Here is a 22734-nt window from a genome sequence, read left to right as displayed (position 1 = left end):
TTTCACTATCCTTTGTGATTACAAACACTGTTTTTCTGAATTTATTGCATATTTCATCAGTGTGCTGACATCAGGATTTGGTATAATTTTTTTACGCATTGTTATGGACACAGTTTCTGCCCACTACTCCCTCACTGACTACTCTAAACCAGTTGCTGAAACACCATTGTTACCACAACTCACAGTGAACACTGCCAACATTTCTTTGCTGAACAGGTTAAGTATCTTCACTGCCACTAATTTAGACTATTATGATAGGATGTAGTAGGTACATCAGAGACAGAAACACCAATATTGTATATTCAAATTCTGTTATCTAGAGAAAGTCATTTAGAGCTCCACCTTGAGATAGGCACAACCTGAAAGGGAGAAAATCAACTGAAATTTAAAGGCAGTAGACTAAACCTCATGAGAGAGAAAGTAAACAAGTTAAATATGAACTGCCACAGTAGGCAGAAATGTTAAAGGCAACAGACGTGTGCACAGTCTAACTAAATTAGTATCTGATGAGATTTCAGATGTTCACAATGTATTGATGGATTTCGATGGCATGAAGTGTGTTTCACCTCTCTATTAATTTGTGTGTATGGCAAAACGTAATTTTCTGTGGGATGCTGACAATTACTACAATAGGTTTTTATGAGTGTTTCAATTAGAAACATGCCACATTTATAGTAAGTGTCCAAATGCAGAAAAAAAGCTTTGCTTTGGTACACGTGCTGTAAATGACATATCCTCTTACATGCTCATCTCCTAAGTGTTGTATGCTGTTCATCTGCTACAAGCAGTGATTGAATAAAATGAAAATGCTTTTGCTTACTTGTCAATTGTCCACCAACCTGTTTATGTAGTAGCAAGTACCATTTTTACTATAGAATATGGGGGGCACAGATTCTAATTTACAAACAAAAGTGCCCATTATCAAGGGCAGATTCCAGTCTCTTCATAATCTCATTTTCAACACTTGTCTTCAACTGAATGCAGATGATTACAATACAGTTTCAGCACTTCAACTACTTATTGTTGGATGCCTGTTAGTAGCATATAAATTATCACTTTCGATGGTACACCTGGTTCTGTCCTATTTCTATCATGCTTTTCTTACTGCGAAATGTTATTTACATTTTAGATGTTTGTTGTTAAAGCTTTTTTCACTTTGTACTCACTTACAAACTGAATACTGTTCTCGTAAGTGGAAAATAATAGGAGTAAATAGTAATTTTGTGTGACATTACAGGGTGTATACGTGGACAAGGAAAAAAATTCCTGGATTTTTCCTGGATATACTTGTTAAAAATAACCTTTTTCGGGGTGAAAATACAACTTCCTCTGATGCAAACATACATTTTCCCGGGTGAAAATACAATTTCTCCATGTTAAGTGACAGTATACTTTCCCTCAGAACCGCAAAACTTATTAATCATTTGAATAGTAAAGGTTTTATACACAGGTGTAGAACTTCCCAGCACTTTAAGAAACGAACCCAGTTAAAAATAACATTTTTTGGAAAGATCATTGATGCCGCGCCGTGGTTACTCTGTTCCTTGCGATTTTTGTAAGACACATGCAAAATGTGCATTAATTGAATGTAGCTGCACTTACAGGTGTCTGATGCTAATGCAACTTAGCAGACATGTTTCTGTGATGTTCTAATGTTCTTGAATGGCGTGATGCCTTTGGAAACACACACCTTTATGTAACAATACTTCACAAAACTGGCAATAGTATCTTGTTTCACTTCTTTTATGATGTTCTGTGCAAACTCTGCAAGGTTGTGCTGAATGTTTCTTATTTCCACTTCCCACAATAGTCCGAATAGTATGTTCTTTAATGTTCCCTGGCAATCGATCAGATAAATCCTTGGCAGGTGCTTGTCCTGTAGGATGGATTGCTTTCTATACACTTTGTATGCATTAAACAAAGCGCAACCTAAACAAAACTACTTTCATTGTCCATTCATTGGTTTTCCACATTATCCCAAAATACAAGAGATACTGATCAGCTCTATCCATGCCTTTCATAAATTTATTGTACATCACAATTCATTTCAGTTTCTGTAACCACCTCCTCCCCGTTTCAACTGTGGAGAAAACTGTGAACTGTTGTTACCATTCTCACCTCCAATTTATCTTTCCATACCAGCAGCAAAATGTCACCTTGTCTTCAAAATACAGTGTCTCCTTTCTTTAGAGGTTTGGCTTCTGTTTGTCAACACTGAAGGAGACCTCTATAGATTCATGCTGTACCACAAACTCTTGGCAATAGTTGTACTGTTGCAATAATTGGCTTGATAAATGCGGCACCACATGCCAAGGTGAGGTGAAAGTACAGAGAATAGTGTGTTGAAGATTTTTTCCTTTCCCAGTGTATATTTCTAGATAGAAGATATATCCACTCACATTTTCACAAACCATATGAACAAGCAAACCAAATGTGATAAGATTTTTAGGATTATATGCCCAGAAATGGAGCCACCCTCTCCATGGTATCACTGCTTCACCAAGAGAAAGCTCCTCTTCAGGTTGGTATATGGCCTGAAATTTATCTCCGAGGTACTTCAGTACAGGTTCAGTTTTGAAGACTCTGTTTTCCTGACTGTTCTGTAAATAATTGTCATTGAAATGCCACCATTTCCGTATCTGCTCAAGTCAATTTCTGCTCATCAGATTGCCAAAAATCGATATCTCTATTAGAGGATCTGTTGACCAATAGTGCTTTAAATAATCTTTTTTTTATTATTATTATTTTCTGCATCAAGGTACTCACGCCCAGAAATTTTTTCAGTTCAACAGCACTGATATTCACAAATTTGGAAGACTTGGGAGTTTCTTTATAATGGTTTTTGTGTTGTTCGAAAAACAAGTTTCATTGTGTCGATATTAGATCGAACAACTCATCCCCTAGAAATAATTCCACAGTGCTTATAATGCTGTTGATCTCACTGGGAAGTATTTGCACATCTGGAATTCCTCTAAATGTTTCTAAAATAATGGTATTGTCCTTCTTCAGACAACTTTGACTGTCAAAACTTCATCATCTAAATCATTCACAATTATCTCACTTTTGGTTGATTACAGCCATGTCGTTTTCTTCTTCACTTCCATTACTACTATCAGTAACATCGTCTGAATCGCTTGGAATATCAGAACAATTGTCTGCTAACAGTTCAGCAAGAATTTTGCTTTCCATTCAACTATTTTTTGCCATACCGCACAAGGCAACAGCTACAGTACTGACTATTTCATGGTTCTGATCATCGGCAGTAAAACGAAAGATAAAAATAAGTTCATATTCACGGCACTGAACTCTCCAGTTCAGATAGAAGCTTTTGTTGAATTAAAATAGTCACTGGCATGAGCAACGAGTCTCAGAAAATTTGCGCAGAATGAAAAACGTACATTTATGTGATCCATCCATAACAGTTGGACAATTCCAAAATATTAAAACACAAAAGAATACTTCATTATCTATTCCTTCCACAATTTATCAGAATATTTGTACCCAGGAACGCAAACTCTGTGTAAATCCAGTCATTCCTTTATCCAGTTAAAGAATAACTTGATTCATTCCATATCACTGAAGGCTCCCCTTGATGTTAGAATTTACAGAGCATGATGTGAGAATGAATCAATGAGTATGAGCAGTTAACTGTTCTTAGTAATGAAGAGGTGATATAAATTTTGTTTGGCGCAAGTACTGCAGCCAGAAAAGATTACCTACAAAAAAAAAAAACAAAAAAAAAAAACTAGACAAATGGCCAGGCAGTGGTATAACATTTTTACAGCTCTATATATGATGAGAATTAGAGTAAAGATTTCCACATGTAGAGTGATGCTATAGACATCAGAAAAAACTGGCAAGAGTGTCGGTAATAACAAAACAGACAACCATTCCTTCGATAGGTTAAGACTTCACACTGCATTACCATGAATTCACATTACATTTATATAACCAAAAATATGATTCAGTATGATGTATTTGAACACAACCAAGAGAAAACAATCTTGTTGTTAACACAGAGATAACCACCACATAGCATCCTCATACCATATGAAACAAACTTCCAGTAATGCTCACCATAAATCTCTAGACTCTACTAGGAATACGGATGTAAGAAAACATGAAATGGAACACACATATTACCTATAACAATAAAAAGTTAAGAATAATATGATGCTGCTGCTGATTGTGTTGTTGTTGTGGTCTTCAGTCTTAAGACTGGTTTGATGCAGCTCTCCCTGCTAGTCCATCCTGAGAAAACCTCTCCACATCTGTATAACTATTGCAGCCAACCTTCATTTGAAGCTCCTTACAATATTTGAGCCTTGGTCTTCCTCTAGAATTTTTACCTCCACACTTCCTTTCATTGCCAAACTGACAATTCCTTGATGCCCCAGGATGTGTTGTATCACTCAATCTGTTTTTTAGTTAGTTAAGTTGTGCCATAAATTTATTTTCTCCCCAACTTGATTCAGTACCTCTTCTTTGATCTAACCCACTCATCTCCATCATTCCTCTATAGTACCACATTACAAAAGCTTCTACTGTCTTCATGTCTGAATCGCTTATCATCCGCATTTCACTTTCACAAAAGGATACACACTCCAAACAAAAACCTTCAGAAAAGACTTGCTAACATTAAAATTTATATCTCAAAATTTATATCTGATGTTAGAAAATTCCTTTTCTTTCAGTTATGCTCTTCTTGCAATTGATGTCCACATTTAATATCTTCTCTGTCACTATTATCAGTTATTTTGCTGTCCAATTAGAAAAACTGATCGACTAATTTTTGCGATCATCTCCTAATCTAATTTCCTCAGTATCACCTGATTTCAATTGGCTACATTCTATTACCACTGTTTTACTTTTGTTGATGTTCATCTTATAATCTCTGTTTCAGACATTATCCCATTCTGCTCAACAGCTCTTCCAAATGCTTTGCTGTCTCTCACAGTTACAAAGTAACCAGCAAACCTCAAAGTTTTCACTTTTTCGCCCTGAACTTTAATTCCTGTTGCAAATTTCTCCTCAGTTTCCTTCACAGCTTGCTCAAAGTATAGACTGAATAATATTTGGGATAGGAAACAAACCCATCTCACTCCTTTTCCGACTATGACTTCCTTTTCATGTCCTTCAACTCTTAACTGCAGTCTAGTTTCTGCACAAATTTACATAACTTTTTCATTCTCTGTATTTTATCCTTGGTACCTTCAAATATTTAAAGAATGTTATCCAGTCAGTAATAACAAAAGCCTTTTCTAAATATACAAATGAATTCCAGGTTAGCTTTCTTCAATGTATGTTTCTGGCTATATTGTAGGGTCAATACTGCCTCATGCGTTCGTACATTTTCTGGAACTTAAACTGATTTTCCCCTTGGTAGGCTTTTACAAGTTTCTTTTACAAGTTTCTCCATTCTTCTGTAAATAATTTGTGTCAATATTTTGCAACCATGACCTATTAAACCGATAATTCAGTAGTACTCTCATGTGTCAGCACCTGCCTTCTTTGAAAATGGAATTATTACAGTCTTCCTGGATACTGAGGGTATTGAACACCAGGAGGACTAATTTTGTCCTGGCTGGTTCTTCAAAGGAGCTCAATAATGCAGGGAGAATATCATCTATTCCCAGGGCATTCTTTAAACTTATGCCTTTCAGAACTCTGCAAAATTCTTGTCACTGTATCACAAATCCCATCTCATCTTCATGTACTTCATACTCATTTTCTATAAATTGTCCTCAGGTTTGTTTCCGTTATATAGAAATCTTACGTATTCTCTCTGGTTTTTTGGTGCAACTGAGTATTAGTTGAAATTCAGGCAGCAAGTACAAATAACAGCAAAACTTGCAGCACCCGAAGAAGACGGCTGGTTTGATCATCAAAATATTGGTAAGAACAACCAGGAAGAACATATATCTCTATATATTCATGTTACTTGTCAGTTTTACATTCTTTGCTTAGTACTGCCATCTGAGCTCTTGATGCTCATACAGGTGCTTTTCTGTTCTCTAAAGGTCTCTTTAATTTTCCTATAGGCAACATCTATCTTTTCCCTAGTTATCCTTGCTGCTGCAGCCTTGCTTTTGTTCTCTAGTCATCATTGCTTAGTAATTCTGCCTTTCAGTCAACGTCATTTGTTATATTTCTGTTTCCCTTTCCTCTGATACATTTTTTATATTCGCTAATTTCATCAATTAAATTCAGTATCTCCTGTTTTATAAAGGGATTTCTGCTAGGCCTTGTTTCTTTTTTACCTGTGTGATCCTCTGCTGTCTTAACTATTTGTTCTCTCAAAACTAACTGTTCGACTCCTATTGTATTTCTTTCCTGTTTCATTCAATTGTTGCCTAATGCTCTCTCTGAAACTCTCCATAACTTCACCTCCTGAATTTCCTACCTTTTGCAATTTCTTCAATTTTTAATCTTAATTTCATAAACAACACACTATGGTCAGAGTTCACACCTGCCCTAGGAATGTGTTACACTTTAAAATCTAGTTTCTAAATCTCTGTCATGCTGTTATATAATCAGTCTACAACATTCCACCATCACAGTCTTTTCCATCTCTACAACTTTCTTTCATGATTCTTAAACCAAATGTTAGCTGTGATTAAATTATGCTCTGTGCAAAACCCAACCACGTGGCCTCTGCTTTCATTCCTTTAGCCCAGTCCACGTTCTCATAGTATTTTTCCTTCTCTTCCTCTTCCTACTACTGAATTCCAGTTACTCATCACAAATAAATTTTTGTCCACCTTAATTATCTCAATAATTTACTTTATGTCACTAAGCAGTCTTTCAACCTCAGTGGCGCTAGCTGGCATATGAACTTCTACTACTGTAGTGTGTGTTGGATTCATGTCTATCTTGGCTACTATAATATGTCCATTATGCTGTTCAGAGAAGCTTACCCAACTTCCTATTTTCTTAGTCATTATTAAGCTTACTCTTAAATTACCTTTATTTGTTTTTGTGTTGATAACCCTTAACTGACCCGACCAGAACTCCCGTTCTTCCTGTCGCTGAATTGTGCTAATCCCCATTATAAATTCATCCTACCTATTTCCTTTTTTAAATTTTCTAACGTACTTACATGATTCCATACTCCAAACTGTAGAATGCTAATGTGCTATGATATAAAAATACTTGCCAACTGTACAACAAAGGAGATACATAAAAAATGTACATTATTCCCGAGCAATGAGCCCATTATGAGATTTTCACTCTGCAGCGGAGTGTGCGCTGATATGAAACTTCCTGGCAGGTTAAAGCTGTGTGCCGGAGCGAGACTCGAACTTGGGACATCTACCTTTCGCGGGCAAGTGCTCTACCATCTGAGCTACCCAAGCACAACTCGGCCCGTACTCACAGCTTTACTTCTACCAGTACCTCGTCTCCTTCCAAACTTCACAGAAGCTCTCCTGTGAACCTTGCAGAACTAGCACTCCTGAAAGAAAGGATATTGCGGAGACATAGCTTAGCCACAGCGTGGGGGATGTTTCCAGAATGAGATTTTCACTCTGCAGCTGAGTGTGCACTGATATGAAACTTCCTGGCAGATTAAAACTGTGTGTCAGACCAAGACTCAAAATCAGGACCGATAGTCAGAATCAAACTCCATGATGGAAGGATTTTTCTCTCCCGTCATTTCAAAATAAGAAATGAAAACAATGATCAAGGCTCAACACAAAGCATTCAGTAATAGCTATCGCACAATTTCTTGCTGAGGTTGGCAGTTTCATAAATGATGAGGTAGTTCAAGCACAACCTCTACCAGTATTTGATGTAACTACAGTTCGGAACACCCACCACCTAAAACTGATACTTTAAACTATGCGCATTATACTCACTTTTAAAGCTTTAGGTAGTAGACAAACATTTGTGTTTCTTTGTTGCTGGATGCTCAGTACCTCAAATGAGTCTTATGTTACATTATGTGGCATTTACCTTATACAGACTATTCAACTGCCCAACTGGCATGGCAACAAAGCATTGAGAACACTGATATGTCATTGTGTTTGTCACTTCGTATGTTATTATGCACATTATTTTTCCAAATTGCACTTCACCAGATTATGTGCAGTACTAGTAACTGAAAACTGGTTTCATTTTAGATATTTATATGCAGAAAATAAATTTACTTCAGATTGTCTCTGGTAAAATAGTTCATGTAGATACAATTTCTTATGAAACAGCACTTATTAGGTAACTTCATGTTTTAACATTTTGATGCAGAATTCTCATCATTATTCATACTTATTGTAAATGCAAGTTTTGTAGGACACTACGGATAACACAATCTACTCACACTGCAATGCAATGAGACTTCTGAATGAGAAAGTCACTTCATAGTCTTTCCTTGCACATGGCATTATTTTTACCTATTTTGTGTGACTACTGAAATGCTAATTATTTGCATATTGAAGAATGTTGTAGATTTTACACCAACTTGACACTTCTTACATGCTCCAGCTTGGTGTTGCAATATTAATGGTCAGGAGTGTACTCCCTTAGGGTGCATAGATTCCTTTTGTACCCAGAAAAACTACTTAATTGCTGTGCTTGTGATTTTTATATTCTATATGTTAATGGATTGCATTTTATTTAATGATAATAGTTAGTCCTGTTGCTCGTCTTTATATGAAGCAGAAATCCACATCAAGCTATATCCTTTGAATTCTCTCAACGAAATGTTCTTCAATCCATTTTATTTAAAATCTGCAAAGTTACATAACATGCATCTTCCAAAAACATTTTGTTCATATTTTTGAAAATGAACACACGCCTAACAGTGGTGAGCATCATCAACTCTTACAACCACCTGCCTTGTTTCAATATTGTACATGTATCATTTAATCATTCAACAAGATCCCAATAGCTGCCCCATCAGTTAATTTGTTGAAACAACTTAAAAATATCTTCTAGTGCACTCAACAACTTAACTCTTGTCCATGTCTTCAATCTATGTTTCTTTGATAAGCCTAACTTTTTATGAGCAGTCTTCCTCAGAAGCTCCTTTTAGCTCCTTGCCTCTTTACTTTTCCTCCTTTGCTTCACAAGGTTGTTTAGATCCTCAGACGAGAGATTTTATCCATCTTACAGAACAATTAATAACCCTGCATCCATAGACTTGTCTCTGAGTTTTTTCCCATTCTTTCTGTGCTGTTTGATTCTGTAAAGTAAAATGAAATTCAAAATCAACTGCTTCATGGATACTTCTGAGTGGCTTGTATTGATACACAACATACCATTCGAGCCATTATGGTAGCAGGTCTTCTGGGAAACAATTTCAATATATTTGCGACATCAAGGTGAAAGGGACATAGGGTTGAAGTTTTACAACCTTTACTTGCAAACGCTGAAGTCAGTATAATTGCAGATATTCCAGGGAGGACAACACTGTGGGTTTTCTCCTTTTTACTGGGATGTGAATGTGTTGCTTTTGGTTGTGCAAATGCCTGTTTGATACATGTTGCATAGAGGGCAGTACCTGTGCACAGTGCAGAGGCTGATTCATCCTGCATCAGTCTGTCTTCAAACGGTGACATTCTGTGTTTGCTTCTGTATGGAGCAGGCAAGAAATGGAGTGCTATTTGGATGCACTGTGCTTACTGGGTGGGGGATGGAATTGCTCAGGCTGCCCAATGTTTGTACATTCAGCAGTTTTTGAATTGTTGAGTGCCACATCCACATATATTTACTGTCTATTTACTGTCATCCACAGGTTCCTACAAGAGACAGATTCAATTAACATATGTTTTCCACTGGCGCATTCTTGTAGTGGCACATACGCATGCAAGGTCTACTTCAAAACCCAGTGTACTTATTTTGTGCTACAGGTGTGCAGGCCTGATGGGCATGGCCATCAACACACAGTGCATACACCAGAGCTTGAAGAGAAGGCATTAGCATTTCTGAAAAATACACACTCAACAGGTTCCTGGTGTGTTGCATGGAAAATGGGTGTACATCATTCCGCTATTTGGCAGTTATGGCATGAAAATGATTTGCACCTCTACCGCCTTTTCGAGGTACACTTAATCCAGACGATTTTCCACATTGAATTGGATTATGCCCAACGATTTCTGCAAAGGTGTGACATTTGATCAGACTTCCTTCCCAAACCATATACTTTTCACAGATGTCACATCCTTCACACCAGAGGGTACGTTCAACAGCCACAATCAACAACACATGAGGGCATGAGAAAATCCACACAGCACATTTGTTCACGATCAACAAGATCGCTTCCCAGTCAAATTTGGGCCAGCTTGGTAGGCAATAATCTGCTTGGTCCTTACATATTCACCTGACAAACATATACTTAATCTTTTTATGAGAAACTCTGTTAGAGTTGTTGGAACATGTTCTACTCAACATGTTACAGCAAATGTAGTATCAACATGATGGTGAACATGTGCACTTTGCACATGCAGTGTGAAACCACTTGATGAAATCTTTTGTGACAACTGGATAGGGCACAGCAGGCTGATGGTATGGCCTGCACATTCCTGATAGCATGCATTATGGTAGACTACGATGCAATTTCCACTTTGCCGGCAGTGTTTGAAAGAGTGCAATGGTACCTCCAGCGTCAATGCGCTGCATGCATTCAAGCAGGATGGCATAATTTTGAGCACTTTTTGTAACTGTTTTCAAATAAATGTTATAAAACTTCAGCCAGACTTCTCATTTGCCTTGATGCCATCAATAAATTGAAAATGTTGTCCTGCAGATCTGCTACCATAATGGCTTGGGTGGCATGTTGTGTGCCTACACCTCTTGGCAACGCGACACTCTTCAATGACACCTGGTGCTGTACGCTAAGGGATGTGTACCTCCATGAAAAATCACCAGATTTGTTACCAGTTTGGCAGCAGTATGAGTTTGACATGTGTCAGTATGTAATGTTGGAATGGAAAAAATAGAGAATGGTTGAAAGAAGAAGATGAAAATTTCAGTACTTCTTGACTGCAACAACACTACTTGTGGAATAGATAACACAGAGTAACATTTGTGATGTTATCTTCTAACCAGGAAATGAACAATGAAACGTTAAAAATAATTTGGTTCTCAATAGTTGGAAATGCCATTGTGGAACTCATACATTCTCTGAAGAAACTGCTGTACAGAATATCACTAATAAAGACAACTCTTGTTATGTACAACACAGTTTGTGTTCTCAAAAGGCTGAGCATCCGAGAAAAGTACCAACACCATTTTCTGAATCAGGACACTGCTCTTCTGGGAGTATACCACTTAAAAGAAAAGAAACAACATTCAAAAAGCATCATGCAATTTGCAGCCCTGCATGTGATGCAAATGGCAAGAAAATATGCACAGGATAAATATTATTGCTGTGACTGAACTGAGGTCCTCTGTGGTAATCCACATGTCCAGAGTTATAGTATTGCCATACCGTTTACACAAATATTTTCTATGTGCCTAATAGCAACAGCTGTACTGAGGCTCAAATTTTTGATCAGTAAACAAGGTACTTGATATTTAATTCAGTCTTTCTTTCATTAAATTTTTCGGAAACATGTGGCAGAGCTAACTCTGGGTGTATTTTGGATGATTTTTGCCAGTATATAGTTCTGTAAAAAATACAGTCCATATGATATACCATCCTTCTTGTTTCTCTATAGAATACACAAAATAGCTACAAAATTATGATAATTTTGGGACAAATGATTGGAAAACAAACAAACTATGAGGTGGTCAAATAAATTAGTTATAAACTTAGAAAGGATACAGTTTGATTCTTTTTCTATTTTTGTGTCCCTTGGTGGACCTGGAAGATTCAGGATAACGAGCTGTGCATCATGAGACCTGTTGACGATTACTTCATTCAATTTAACTGCTGTATGCATCCTCCGTACATTGCCTTCATCACTGTAAAAAGAAAGGAGGAAGAATGAAAAATGGGAAAAATATAGTATATGCCAAACAGTCATAAATTTACCCCAATTTCAAGTAGACACCTGAAAAAAAATGGGCACTATGGAGAAAAAAGAGAGAGAGAGAAAGAAAGAAAGAAAAAAAATCATCATTATCTCCTGGGCCACCTGTATGCTAAGACATGTGAAACAGAATCTGCCGTCTACAAGCTCTAATTCTATGCAGTTTCATATTAGAGAAAAGAGGAAACACCAAGGATTCAGGAAAGAAAGATACAACAAAGTTTTCGTCATAAAAGACACAAGAGACTACCTGTCTGTCTTTACTGTGTTCAAGTCTTTTGATTTTTTTCCCCTTAATCTGTCACCAAACACTTGTATTGTTAGGATGAATTGTGAATCCTCAGAAATGAGAGATAATGTGACTCTAAATTCAGACCTAATTTCAGAATTTATGTATTGGTCTCACTTTCTATGTAATAATTGTTTTTAATACAACAGCCCATGTATAGTATGTATCTGACAAAATGACAAGCTCTCACAACAAGACTTCAAACTACTAACTTCAAAAATTTTAGTACAAAAAGGAATCAAAAAACAGTAAGATGGGAGTAACAAAAAGTAAAGAGTCATACCTATAAGTATTTCCTTCAAAATTCCTTGCAATACTATGATTTAGGAACTTTGTTTTGTAAGTACCAGCATAGTTGAACAACACTGCAGAATTCCATTTGCTTTGATAACACTTTTCCATTTGTGAAATGTCGCATTAGAACCTTCTCCATGTTGATCACTAATTATGTCAAGGTTATCCAGGAAGTCCAAATGATCATTTAAGAAACATCGTTTAATTGACATGTTGTATTTCAGAAGGTGGTATGATCTCAGAACTTCTTCTACAATACTGTGATACTTCTCTGCCCCATGGGTCCCTAAAAAAATTCTTCCAGACACTTGTCACAGACAGAAATGCTATTTTTTCAACATCACTTAATAAATGAAAGAAATCTTCATCAGACTTAATTTTCTAATTTGTGATTCTAAAAATATTCATTCCTTTATTTTTGCTTCATTGATCCTTGATAACTTCTCTCAAAGTACATGAATCCATGTGAAGTTTATCTATGGTTTTCACAATGTTTTTGACGAGAGCCACTGTAATGTGCAGTGAAGGTATATATAGATTTTTGGGGTCAACAAGAGAAATGCTCGCCACAATTCTTCTATCCAGGCAGTATTTCACCCTGAGCACATCATTTTCCCCACAATAGTGTTTCTTCTGTTCCTGCTGTCCCACTCATATGCAAAGCAGCTTAGTAGTTTGTGTACCAATGCTGAATGCCAAGAAGAATTGCAATTACCTCATGAGATGAATATATGTTAACAGTTTAAAGTTCTCATTTGTCTCCTTCAAAGCAACTGCTTGAAAATGGGAATACTAGGAAAGTACTGGTTTCAGACTAATTCTACTGGAATTTGTATCAAGTGCCACTCATCTACACTGAATCTTGGCCAAGAGTAGCCATAACAGACTCTGCATCTTTACAAAAAATCGTGTCTTTCTTGGACAAATAATCAGAAAAAGTAGCATGATGGCATGATAAACACTTACTTTTGTATCACAAATAATACTCCATAATTTTAAACACAAAGTTAAAAGCTCAGCTTGCTGCTTCAACAAATTTAGATCACAAATGAGATCACTGAGATCTTTTTGAGGCATAAAGCGGAACATTTCTTCTTCTGATTTAACACAAAAAATAAAATTTAATGGACTTGGAACAGTCAAGCAGTCACTTCCAAATAGTGCCAGAAATCTTGTTGCTCAGATGGAAGTGGAAATGAAAACAACGTGATTATGCAAATTCAAGAATGGCTCATTGGCAGTGCTGCCAAACCATTTTCATTTCCCATATGTAGATTTAGGAACTGAACATAATGGGAGGGATTTTTTTGTACATATTTTGATTATGTACCAACCGATAACTCTACTGAGTATTTAAATGTAGCCACAGAAGAATAACCAATGAATAGAGTTTTGAAGGATTTTGATAGAGGATATCATGTTGCAAGAAGAATGAGTCCAACAGCCAAACACTGATTTCATTTTTGAATTCAGCACCCATGACGTACAACAAAGAATACCATAAACCTTCTTTGTCATGAAAATGTTGCTGACCAGTATAATCAAATTGTCATTTATTTATTTATACTTTCATGCATACATCACAGCGAAGTCATATGACATTTTAGACCTACCCTTATTTAAAAATGTACACTGTGTTTGCAATACTTGCAGAAATGAGTCAATAATTATATGTTAATTTCATCGCAATTGCATATTATACCTGTTCCTTTCTTAAGAAAAATTAATCACTGTAACGATATAAGCATTTGGTGGAAGACTGGAAGGGGATAATACATGGGGCTTGAATGCAACATGGAAGACTTTCTAGTTTGCTGTCTTAGCGGGATGTGGTAACATCACTGCTCCATGGTTACCACTCTTGTGTAGTATTCTACATCTACATCTACGTAGATACTCCACAAGCCACCGTATGGTTCATGGTGGAAGGTTCATAGAACTGTGAACATTAATTTCATGAAAAATCTTGGGAAGTGTGTAATACTAGAGCAGCATTTTCTATGATCCTGTACAAAATGATTAAGATCAGCAAACCATTTGATGTATGCTCTCTTTCTCAGTGGTGTAAGAGATTGTGCAAATGGATAGTAAAGGTGTATGAAACTGAACAGAGGGCAAAGATCAAATACAAACTGTAGCCTAAATAAATTGGGGGTACTTACAGTCTGATGAAACTGTGCAAATGATATAAGAGATGTGAAGACGGCAGAGTTGGATGAAGATGATGTGAGGTTTGCACAGTTCATTACATGATTCACAGAAGGAATCACTAATTGTCTGATTAGCTGCTATCACGTCACTGAATGTTAGTGTTAGAGGTCATAACTAAGAAACTATAGGCCACAATATTATGGTGCACGTTTTTTAAAAGAAAAATGTCAGCATTACCCTTTTTTCTGTGACTTGACAACACAGGAAAGAAATGGATAAACATTAGTGATACTTCAAAGAAACAGTGCACGAGGCAAATTCTTTCCTTTCAAAAATTGTTGCTAGTGAAGAATGAAAGTGCTTTCTGTATGGACATACTACAAAACTAATGAGACCAGCAAAAGCGAAAGTTATGAAATAGGGCATGATCTTGAGAAATTTGAAGCCCAGGGCAGTTCCATTACTGCCTGTTAATACTTTGTTGCTCTGGTATAGGTCATCATACTGCAGGAGTTGGAAAGCAGTTCTGGGTGTGCAACTGAGTTCCAGCACTTCCAAACCTTCCATGTGCCAAGAGCTCCGGCTCCCCCCTTCCATCTCTTTTGCTCTGTGATTAAAGTTTCACATGAAAGAAAAGAAGGAAGAATGTCATTCAAGCAACTCTTATATGCAGTTTGAAGCAGACTTCCTGAGAATCACACCAAAGTGCTCTTCAGATCTTTCACTCAAATTTTTGAATTGATATCACATTGCACTACTCTAGATTGTTGAACTACAAAAGTTTCCATGTTACATTACATTATTCTTATACAATTTTCATCCTGTTCATACTGTCATCTTGAAGAGAATTTAGTATCTAGACAATTTAACAAGTTAGTTGGTAGGTACATTCTCACAGAAACTATACAAACTGTATATTTGTTAATAATAGACAAAATGTCTATAAATGATCCAGTTGTAATTTTTAGAACACAAAAGGTGTTTCTTTTATTAATACACACATCAAAAAAAGTTTTGCATCACCCCAGTTCCCAGAACTCCTGAAGATAGACATTGACTGTGGATATTGTATCACAGACACAGTCCCTTTGACTGTTCAGGGATGTCACCAAACCACCCAAAGATGTAAACAACCATGCATGAGCAGCACCTATTAGACAGAGGGGGTCCAACAGCCAATCAGTTCCAGTTGTTCCAACCAGGAAGGAGGAACACGGCTCATGTTGTCTGTAGTTCAACCCTGCCTAGCTTGTCAATACTGTGGCTCAATCACATCCGCATTGTTACTTCGTGCCAGGAATGGCTTTCAACAAGGGAAGCGTCCAGGCACCTTGGAGTGAACCAAAGTGATGTTGTTTGGACATGGAGGAGATACAGAGAGATACGAATTGTCAATGACATGCTCAGGCCTCCCAAGGGCTACTACTGCAGATTATGGCTCGGAGGAACCCTGACAGCAACGTCACCCTGTTGAATAATGCTTTTCATGCAGCCACAGGATGTATTATGACTCAAACAGTATGCAACAGGCTGTATGATGTGCAACTTCACTCTTGATGTCTAGGGTGAGGTGCATCTTTGCAACCACGACACCAAGCACTGCAGATAGATGGGCCAAATGGACTTCTCAGGATTGGCATCACATTCTCTTCACCGATGAATGTCACATATGCCTTCAACCAGACAATTCTCGGAGACGTGTTTGGAGGCAACCTGATCAAGCTGAACACCTTAGACACACTGTCCAGGGAATGCAGCAAGGTGAAGGTTCCCTGATGTTTTGGGGTGGCATTATGTGGGGCCAACGTATGCCACTGGTGGTCATGGAAGGTGCCGTAACGGCTGTACGATACATGAATGCCATCCTCCGACTGATGCAACCATATTGGCAGCATATTGGTGAGGCGTTTGTCTTCATGGATGACAATTCGCGCCCCTATCATGCACATCTTGTGAATGACTTCCTTCAGGATAACATGGCTTGACTATCATGGCCAGCATGTTCTCCAGACATGAACCCTATCAAACATGCCTGGGATAGATTGAAAAGGGCTGTTTATGGACGATGTGACCAACTAGTCACTCTGAGGGATCTATGCCGAATCGCCATTGAGGAGTGGGACAACCTGGACCAACAGTGCCTTGATGAACTTGTGGATAGTATGCCACAACGAATACAGGCATGCATCAATGCAAGAGGACATGCTACTGGGTATTAGAGGTACCAGTGTGTACAGCAGTCTGAACCACCACCTCTGAAGGTCTTGCTGTACAATGGTAAAACATGTGATGTGTGGTTTTCATGAGCAATAAAAAGGGTGAAAATGATGTTTATGTTGATCTCTATTCCAATTTTCTGTACAGGTTCCAGAACTCTTGGAACTGAGGTGATGCAAAACTTCTTTTGATGTGTGTATTTCAACATACTGTACAATTTATACAGCTTGTCTCCATTGTACTGCTACAATACCAAAGATAGTAAATGATGTGTTAGTAGCGTCCATAAGAGATGAGTAAAGAAGTGAAAATAACCTTGTTGTTTAGAGATGTAAATGCAAATCACCATCAGGAGTAACAACTCTATCACCATCTATACCACAATCATTATGGCTTATAACACAAGGAGAAAGTTAACTACTATCTTCAAATAATGACACTGTGCTTGGCATTTTAGGTTGTTAATGTATCTTGCATCGGTTAATAAGACAGGGGCTATAGGAGTTCTCTTCCAACTGGGAAGTCCATGGACATAATGTAATAAATTACACAACGCTGAAAATATTTAATGAATGTTGAGATGTTCCATACAGTGGAAAACAAGAAAATAACAAAACTGGGTCAAACATGAAATGTAAGGGGCAACTACATCATCATTTCTACAGCCCTGATTTGGGGCCAAATGAGTTTCATCTTATCTTTCACATGAGGAAGCTCCTTAGCAGTCAGGATTTCAGTAAGGATGATGGCATTGAATGAGTGGTGCAGGAAACAGCAACATTTTGTGTTACTTATTTTCCAGATAGCTTCATATATTAATTCCTGTGTGTGCACACCCACCCAACCAAACAAAATGTGCTTGTGATACCTTCACATGGACAGCACAATTATTCCTCCTACACTTATTCAACTTCCATTTCTCTCATGAATTCTATGTTTCTTCAGGTTTTGAGTCATCTTCTATTATTTTTCCTGTTTTCATTTACTCTAACATTCTCTCCAGCTTCGATTTCCTCAGCACCACTGATATAAAGCACGTTTTCAGCTATCCAGACATGTTAATGATCTCATTTTTATATACAATATTTCAGCAATTGAGATGCAGAGTTGCAGATAGGCACAACAAAAAGACACTCACAATTAAAGTTTTCAGCAATTAAGGCCTTTGGAAACAATAGACAGACACACACACACATACGCAACTCACACACACAACTGCAGTCTCAGGCACCTGAAATCACATTGCGAGCAGCAGCACCAGTGCAAGATGGCAGTGGCGACTAGGTGGGGGTAAGGAGGAGACTGGGGCGAGGAGGGGGACGGATAGTATGGGGGGATGGCAGACAGTGAAGTGCTGCAACTTAGATGATGGGCGGGGGCGGTGGGGGGTAGCGGAAAAGGAGAAAAACAAAAAGACCGTGTGGTGCTGGAATGACAGCTGTGTGATGCCGGAATGGGAACATGGAACAGGGTGGATGGGAGAGGACAGTAACTTAATGAAGGTTGAGACCAGGAGGGTTACGGGAACATAGGATGTATTGCAGGGAAAGTTCCCACCTGTGCAATTCAGAAAAGCTGGTGCTGATGGGAAGGAGCCATATGGCACAGGCTGTGAAGGTGCAATGGTGCGGCTGCTCGCAGTGTGGCTTCAGTTGCCTGAGACTGCAGTCGTGTGTGTGAGTTGCGTTTGTGTGTGTGTGTATTTGTATTGTTGATGAAGGCCTTTACGGCTGAAGGCTGTAATTGTGAGAGTTTTTTTGTTGTGCCTATCTGTCACTCAGCATCTCAACTATATGGTAGTAGCAACTTCCCTTCTCATAATATTCTTACATTCCATCCTGGATTTTCCATTGTTTGATTTCAGCAATTGACCTAGTCATCTTCTTGCAAGATGTTGCCTTATGTGTGCTTGCTCACTGCACCCTAGAAAGACAGAGCACACACAAAGATGTCATCCCTAGGGCCAGGAGCAGATGACTTGATCAGTGAATAAAACATAAATGGAATCAACAACTTTTTGGAAGTAAAAACACGCTGTCTATTCTATCTTGCAATTTTTCTTAGGCTGTTTTCCAAACTCATTTAATTTATTTACATTTATGCATCTAATTTTCTATCATTCACATTTTTCTCCTTAAATTATCTAGAAGTTCTGTTCATCTACCAATATTGCTCAAGGTGTGGCTGTCTTCCTTTCCAATATATGTTCTTTATTTGGAACATGACAACTGCTCTAAAATCTTTGACCTTTTTTGGAACACTGCTGCACCCACAGACTACACAAACTACTGAAGTATAAATTGACACGATTCAGAATGGCAGCCGCAATATTAACCAAGTATGTAGCTTTACATCATTGCTATAAACTTGGCCCCAAAGCACAAATTTATGCCTGAATTTTCATTAACCATAATTATTAACTAGGAACATTTGAGAACCTTATGCTGTTCTATGTGTAATGATTATCATTCATCAGTAAATTCTTTGACTGAATTAATTAACTTCATATTAATGTTCTAAACATAAATAATATTTTTTCCCTGAAGGTAACATTGTTTCAAATGGTTGCCACACTAGTTTGATGCTACACAAAAGGTATAGAACTTGCAGAAGATCAGGGCTGAAAAATAGCATGATGATATCTCTTATGAGCAATGACATTAATTGCGCCATTAGGGATCTTTAACAAAACAAGACAAGCAAAAGAACCACATTATGCAAGAACAAAATGATTTAAAAGTATAACAATACTTTTTGGCACTTACGGTGTTATGTTTTGGACCTTCTTGCCCTTTTCTGATTCCTGCTTATTGCTGACATCTGTTGAATTTTCTGGGGACTTATTTTCTTGTGGCTTTTCCTGCTGTTGAGGCTTTTGGGATTCTGAGTGTGTAGAATTATTGTCACCATCATTTTCTTTCGTATTAGAGCAATCTTCATTCTGGAAAATGAAATATTCATAAGCAGGATAAAGTTTTCTTTTACAGTATGCACACAACATAAATGGAATAAAAATTCATATGAATGAAAATCAGTTGATACAAGTTTATTCTGCAAGCACAATTTAACTTGTAAGTACATATGCTTCCACGGCCATAGAGTGTGTCTTTATAAAATAAATTGCTGACATTTTGACTGACCCTTTTTTTTTTTTTTTTTTTTTTTTTTTTTTTTTTTTTTTTTTTTTTTTTTTTTTTTTTTTTGGGCAGTTAACAGCTGGATACTGATGAATGTCTTCCACTGTATAGTTTCTATTTCAGTCATCTGGTGGCTACTAACGTCACATATCTGGGATGTCATTGGCAAATATGAAGAGAGATTGCTATGAAGGAGAATGGCTGTACAGTGGCTCTTGACAGACAATGGTACAGAAGAAACTCTTCCTGCTGCTCACCTACCTCATGACAGAGGAGTCACTGATGTGGAGGAAAGGTTCTGCATCACAGAGAAATCAAACTCATATCCCAAAGTGGCTGCAAGATCCAAGATATGTAGAGGCTCACTAAGGATCCCATGGATACTCTCCACACTTCAGTGTGAAAGTAGGAAAGTCTGTGTCAGTGAAACTGAGAGACCCATTAGCACTCGCATGTTGGAGCATGAACACTACATACGACTGGGACAGAATAACAGGTCACTGTAGCTGAACACCACTAGGAATGTGGCTGTTCTATTAATTTTCTGGAACCCCGTGTGCTTGCTCAACAGCTGTGGATAAAGTAGCAATAAACAAGAGACACTATTGAAGTAATCAAATGCCCTACCAGGATGACCAGGGAGAATGGATATAAGTTATCTACAGCCTGGCTGCCGGCAACTCCAGCCCAGCTGCTCAACTTTGTTCACCAGCCAGCAGCTTCACTTGACTTGTGTTTAACAGCATAAACAGCAATCACAAGAGAACTGCCACACAGTCTTAATACTTTACTGCAGGAAAACCCTACCCCTGGGTACAACTTGCCGACTTGCTACTGTCTACCAGACCCCGGTGAGAATTATCTACCTTTCATTTACTAGAGTAGCACAGGCAATGGCCTGCCAAAACACTATTTCCTATCAATCAACTACTAAAGTGCATGTCATTTATGACGGTGGCCGAGTTTAGGTTCGTTCTGCGCATCTAACGTCACAAAACACAGTCAGTCAATGAAAAGAGAACGACGTTGCCAGAGCTCGACTGCAGTGCAGAGCACGGCCGAGTGTCTTCAGTTTTAGAAACGTTCAGTCATAAATAAAGTAATAGAAGTCTTAATAGCAGACTTTCTTTTATAGAAAGTTTGGAAAAAGCATTCTTTATACCAATTGCTTCATATTCTATTAATTAATTAAACCAAACAAGCAATAAGCCTCTTAATTCAGGAGATAGCAAGGAAAGGTGTTTGTATCATTCTCACTAACCGCTTTTTCGCAAAAAAGAACAGCGGTAATTGTTTATTTCCTATTGTACTTTGACGAAACGTAATTCATAGTCATATTAACAGTGTTTGTCGGTGTTTTGCGTGATAGTTTAAAGTCCTCCGGGAGACGTATTGAACAACGAGCTGCGTTAGCATAATGGTTAAGTGTATGGCTGTAAAGTGAAAGGTTATGAGTTCAAACCTTGTTCAGTGCTTAATATTTTCTTTATTTAAAAACAATATCGAAGTGTCTTACTTCATGAATTTTATTTGTTTGTGTATTTTTTTGAAATTTCTAGTGGCAACAAATCAACCATACAGAAAGTATACGCTACAGACTTTTACCTCTGCAAACTCTTCAAAATTTCGTGCAATGGTTTACTACTACATCTAATGCTGCACAATAACTGCGTTGAACATTAAGTCATTTATGGGGAGAAGGTATCAGTCAAGAAGATGTGTAAAAAATCAAATTTTTGGGCCAAATAGTTTTTGTGAAATCGAATGATAAAGTGTGTCAAAACAGTCGAAACACCATGTGTCTGCACAGGTGAGCAGTGCAATGATGACAAAATCGCGCACATCGCGGAAAGCGGGGAGCGCGTCTCTGTAGCAGCAAAAGGGTTAATGCGGCCGTGGTGGCTTTACTTCATAAACTGTGCGCTCCCCCCTAAACGTAAGTTTGCGAACTATACTATGGCACTGCTTCTCTTGGCGCGTACAAATGGCAATGCAGCAATCTCCCGCATCTGGGAGGGCATGCGCGAACCGCCAAGATAAAAGAATTGAACTATAGTGTTGCCTTCCAATCAGCCACCAGATTTACACATGCAATAATGTACTGTACAACCAAAAGTTCATGTTTTCTGTGAGATGCACCAATATTGAAGTTTGCCAGCAAACTAAATTTCACTTTTCTTCTGCAGCTCACAATTTCAAAAAGTCCATAACTGAACAACTCACATTTACCACTAAGCTGTAAAAATACTCTCAGTTTATTCAAATTTCTTTTTGTATTTAATCTCTATATCTATATTAATAAAAACTTCATTATTATTTTTATTGGAAATCTGAAAAGTATAGAAATCTTAAATCTGTGTAACCAAACTAGAATAAAGTGGTGCCTGCTTTAGCGGATAACAGATATCAACCAGAGACTTTGTCAAAGTTGCAACTCATCTTGCCAGGATACAAAAAGCAATGTAAACAGAGTTTTTGAGTAAATTAAAAATACACAAAACATCACTCATGTTCAACGTAATGATCATGCCTTTCATGTATTAAATAAAGAAGCATTGTTGATGGCTCTTGTTAAATGATCATGAGGATGAATGAATCCCTCAACTTCTTTATGTCATAGAGAGCAATGTTAATCAAAATTAAAACACTTCTCAAAAACTAGTTGTAAGCGCTGTTG

General features: G+C 37.6%; 1 protein-coding gene across 1 annotated transcript in view; it reads right to left on the bottom strand.

Annotated features, from left to right (window-relative positions):
* LOC126088416 (solute carrier family 12 member 4) overlaps window positions 1-22734 on the bottom strand; it is a 233094-nt gene that overhangs the window by 6350 nt on the left and 204010 nt on the right. The window contains exons 18-19 of the mRNA XM_049906556.1: window positions 19686-19861; window positions 11762-11901 (exon numbers count right to left, since the gene is read on the bottom strand). Of these exons, the coding sequence (XP_049762513.1) occupies window positions 11762-11901; window positions 19686-19861 (316 nt within the window). The remainder of the gene's footprint in view (window positions 1-11761; window positions 11902-19685; window positions 19862-22734) is intronic.

Source organism: Schistocerca cancellata, chromosome 6 (genome assembly GCF_023864275.1).
Source record: "Schistocerca cancellata isolate TAMUIC-IGC-003103 chromosome 6, iqSchCanc2.1, whole genome shotgun sequence".
NCBI lineage: Eukaryota > Metazoa > Arthropoda > Insecta > Orthoptera > Acrididae > Schistocerca > Schistocerca cancellata.
This window is presented reverse-complemented; position numbering and strand designations above follow the sequence as displayed.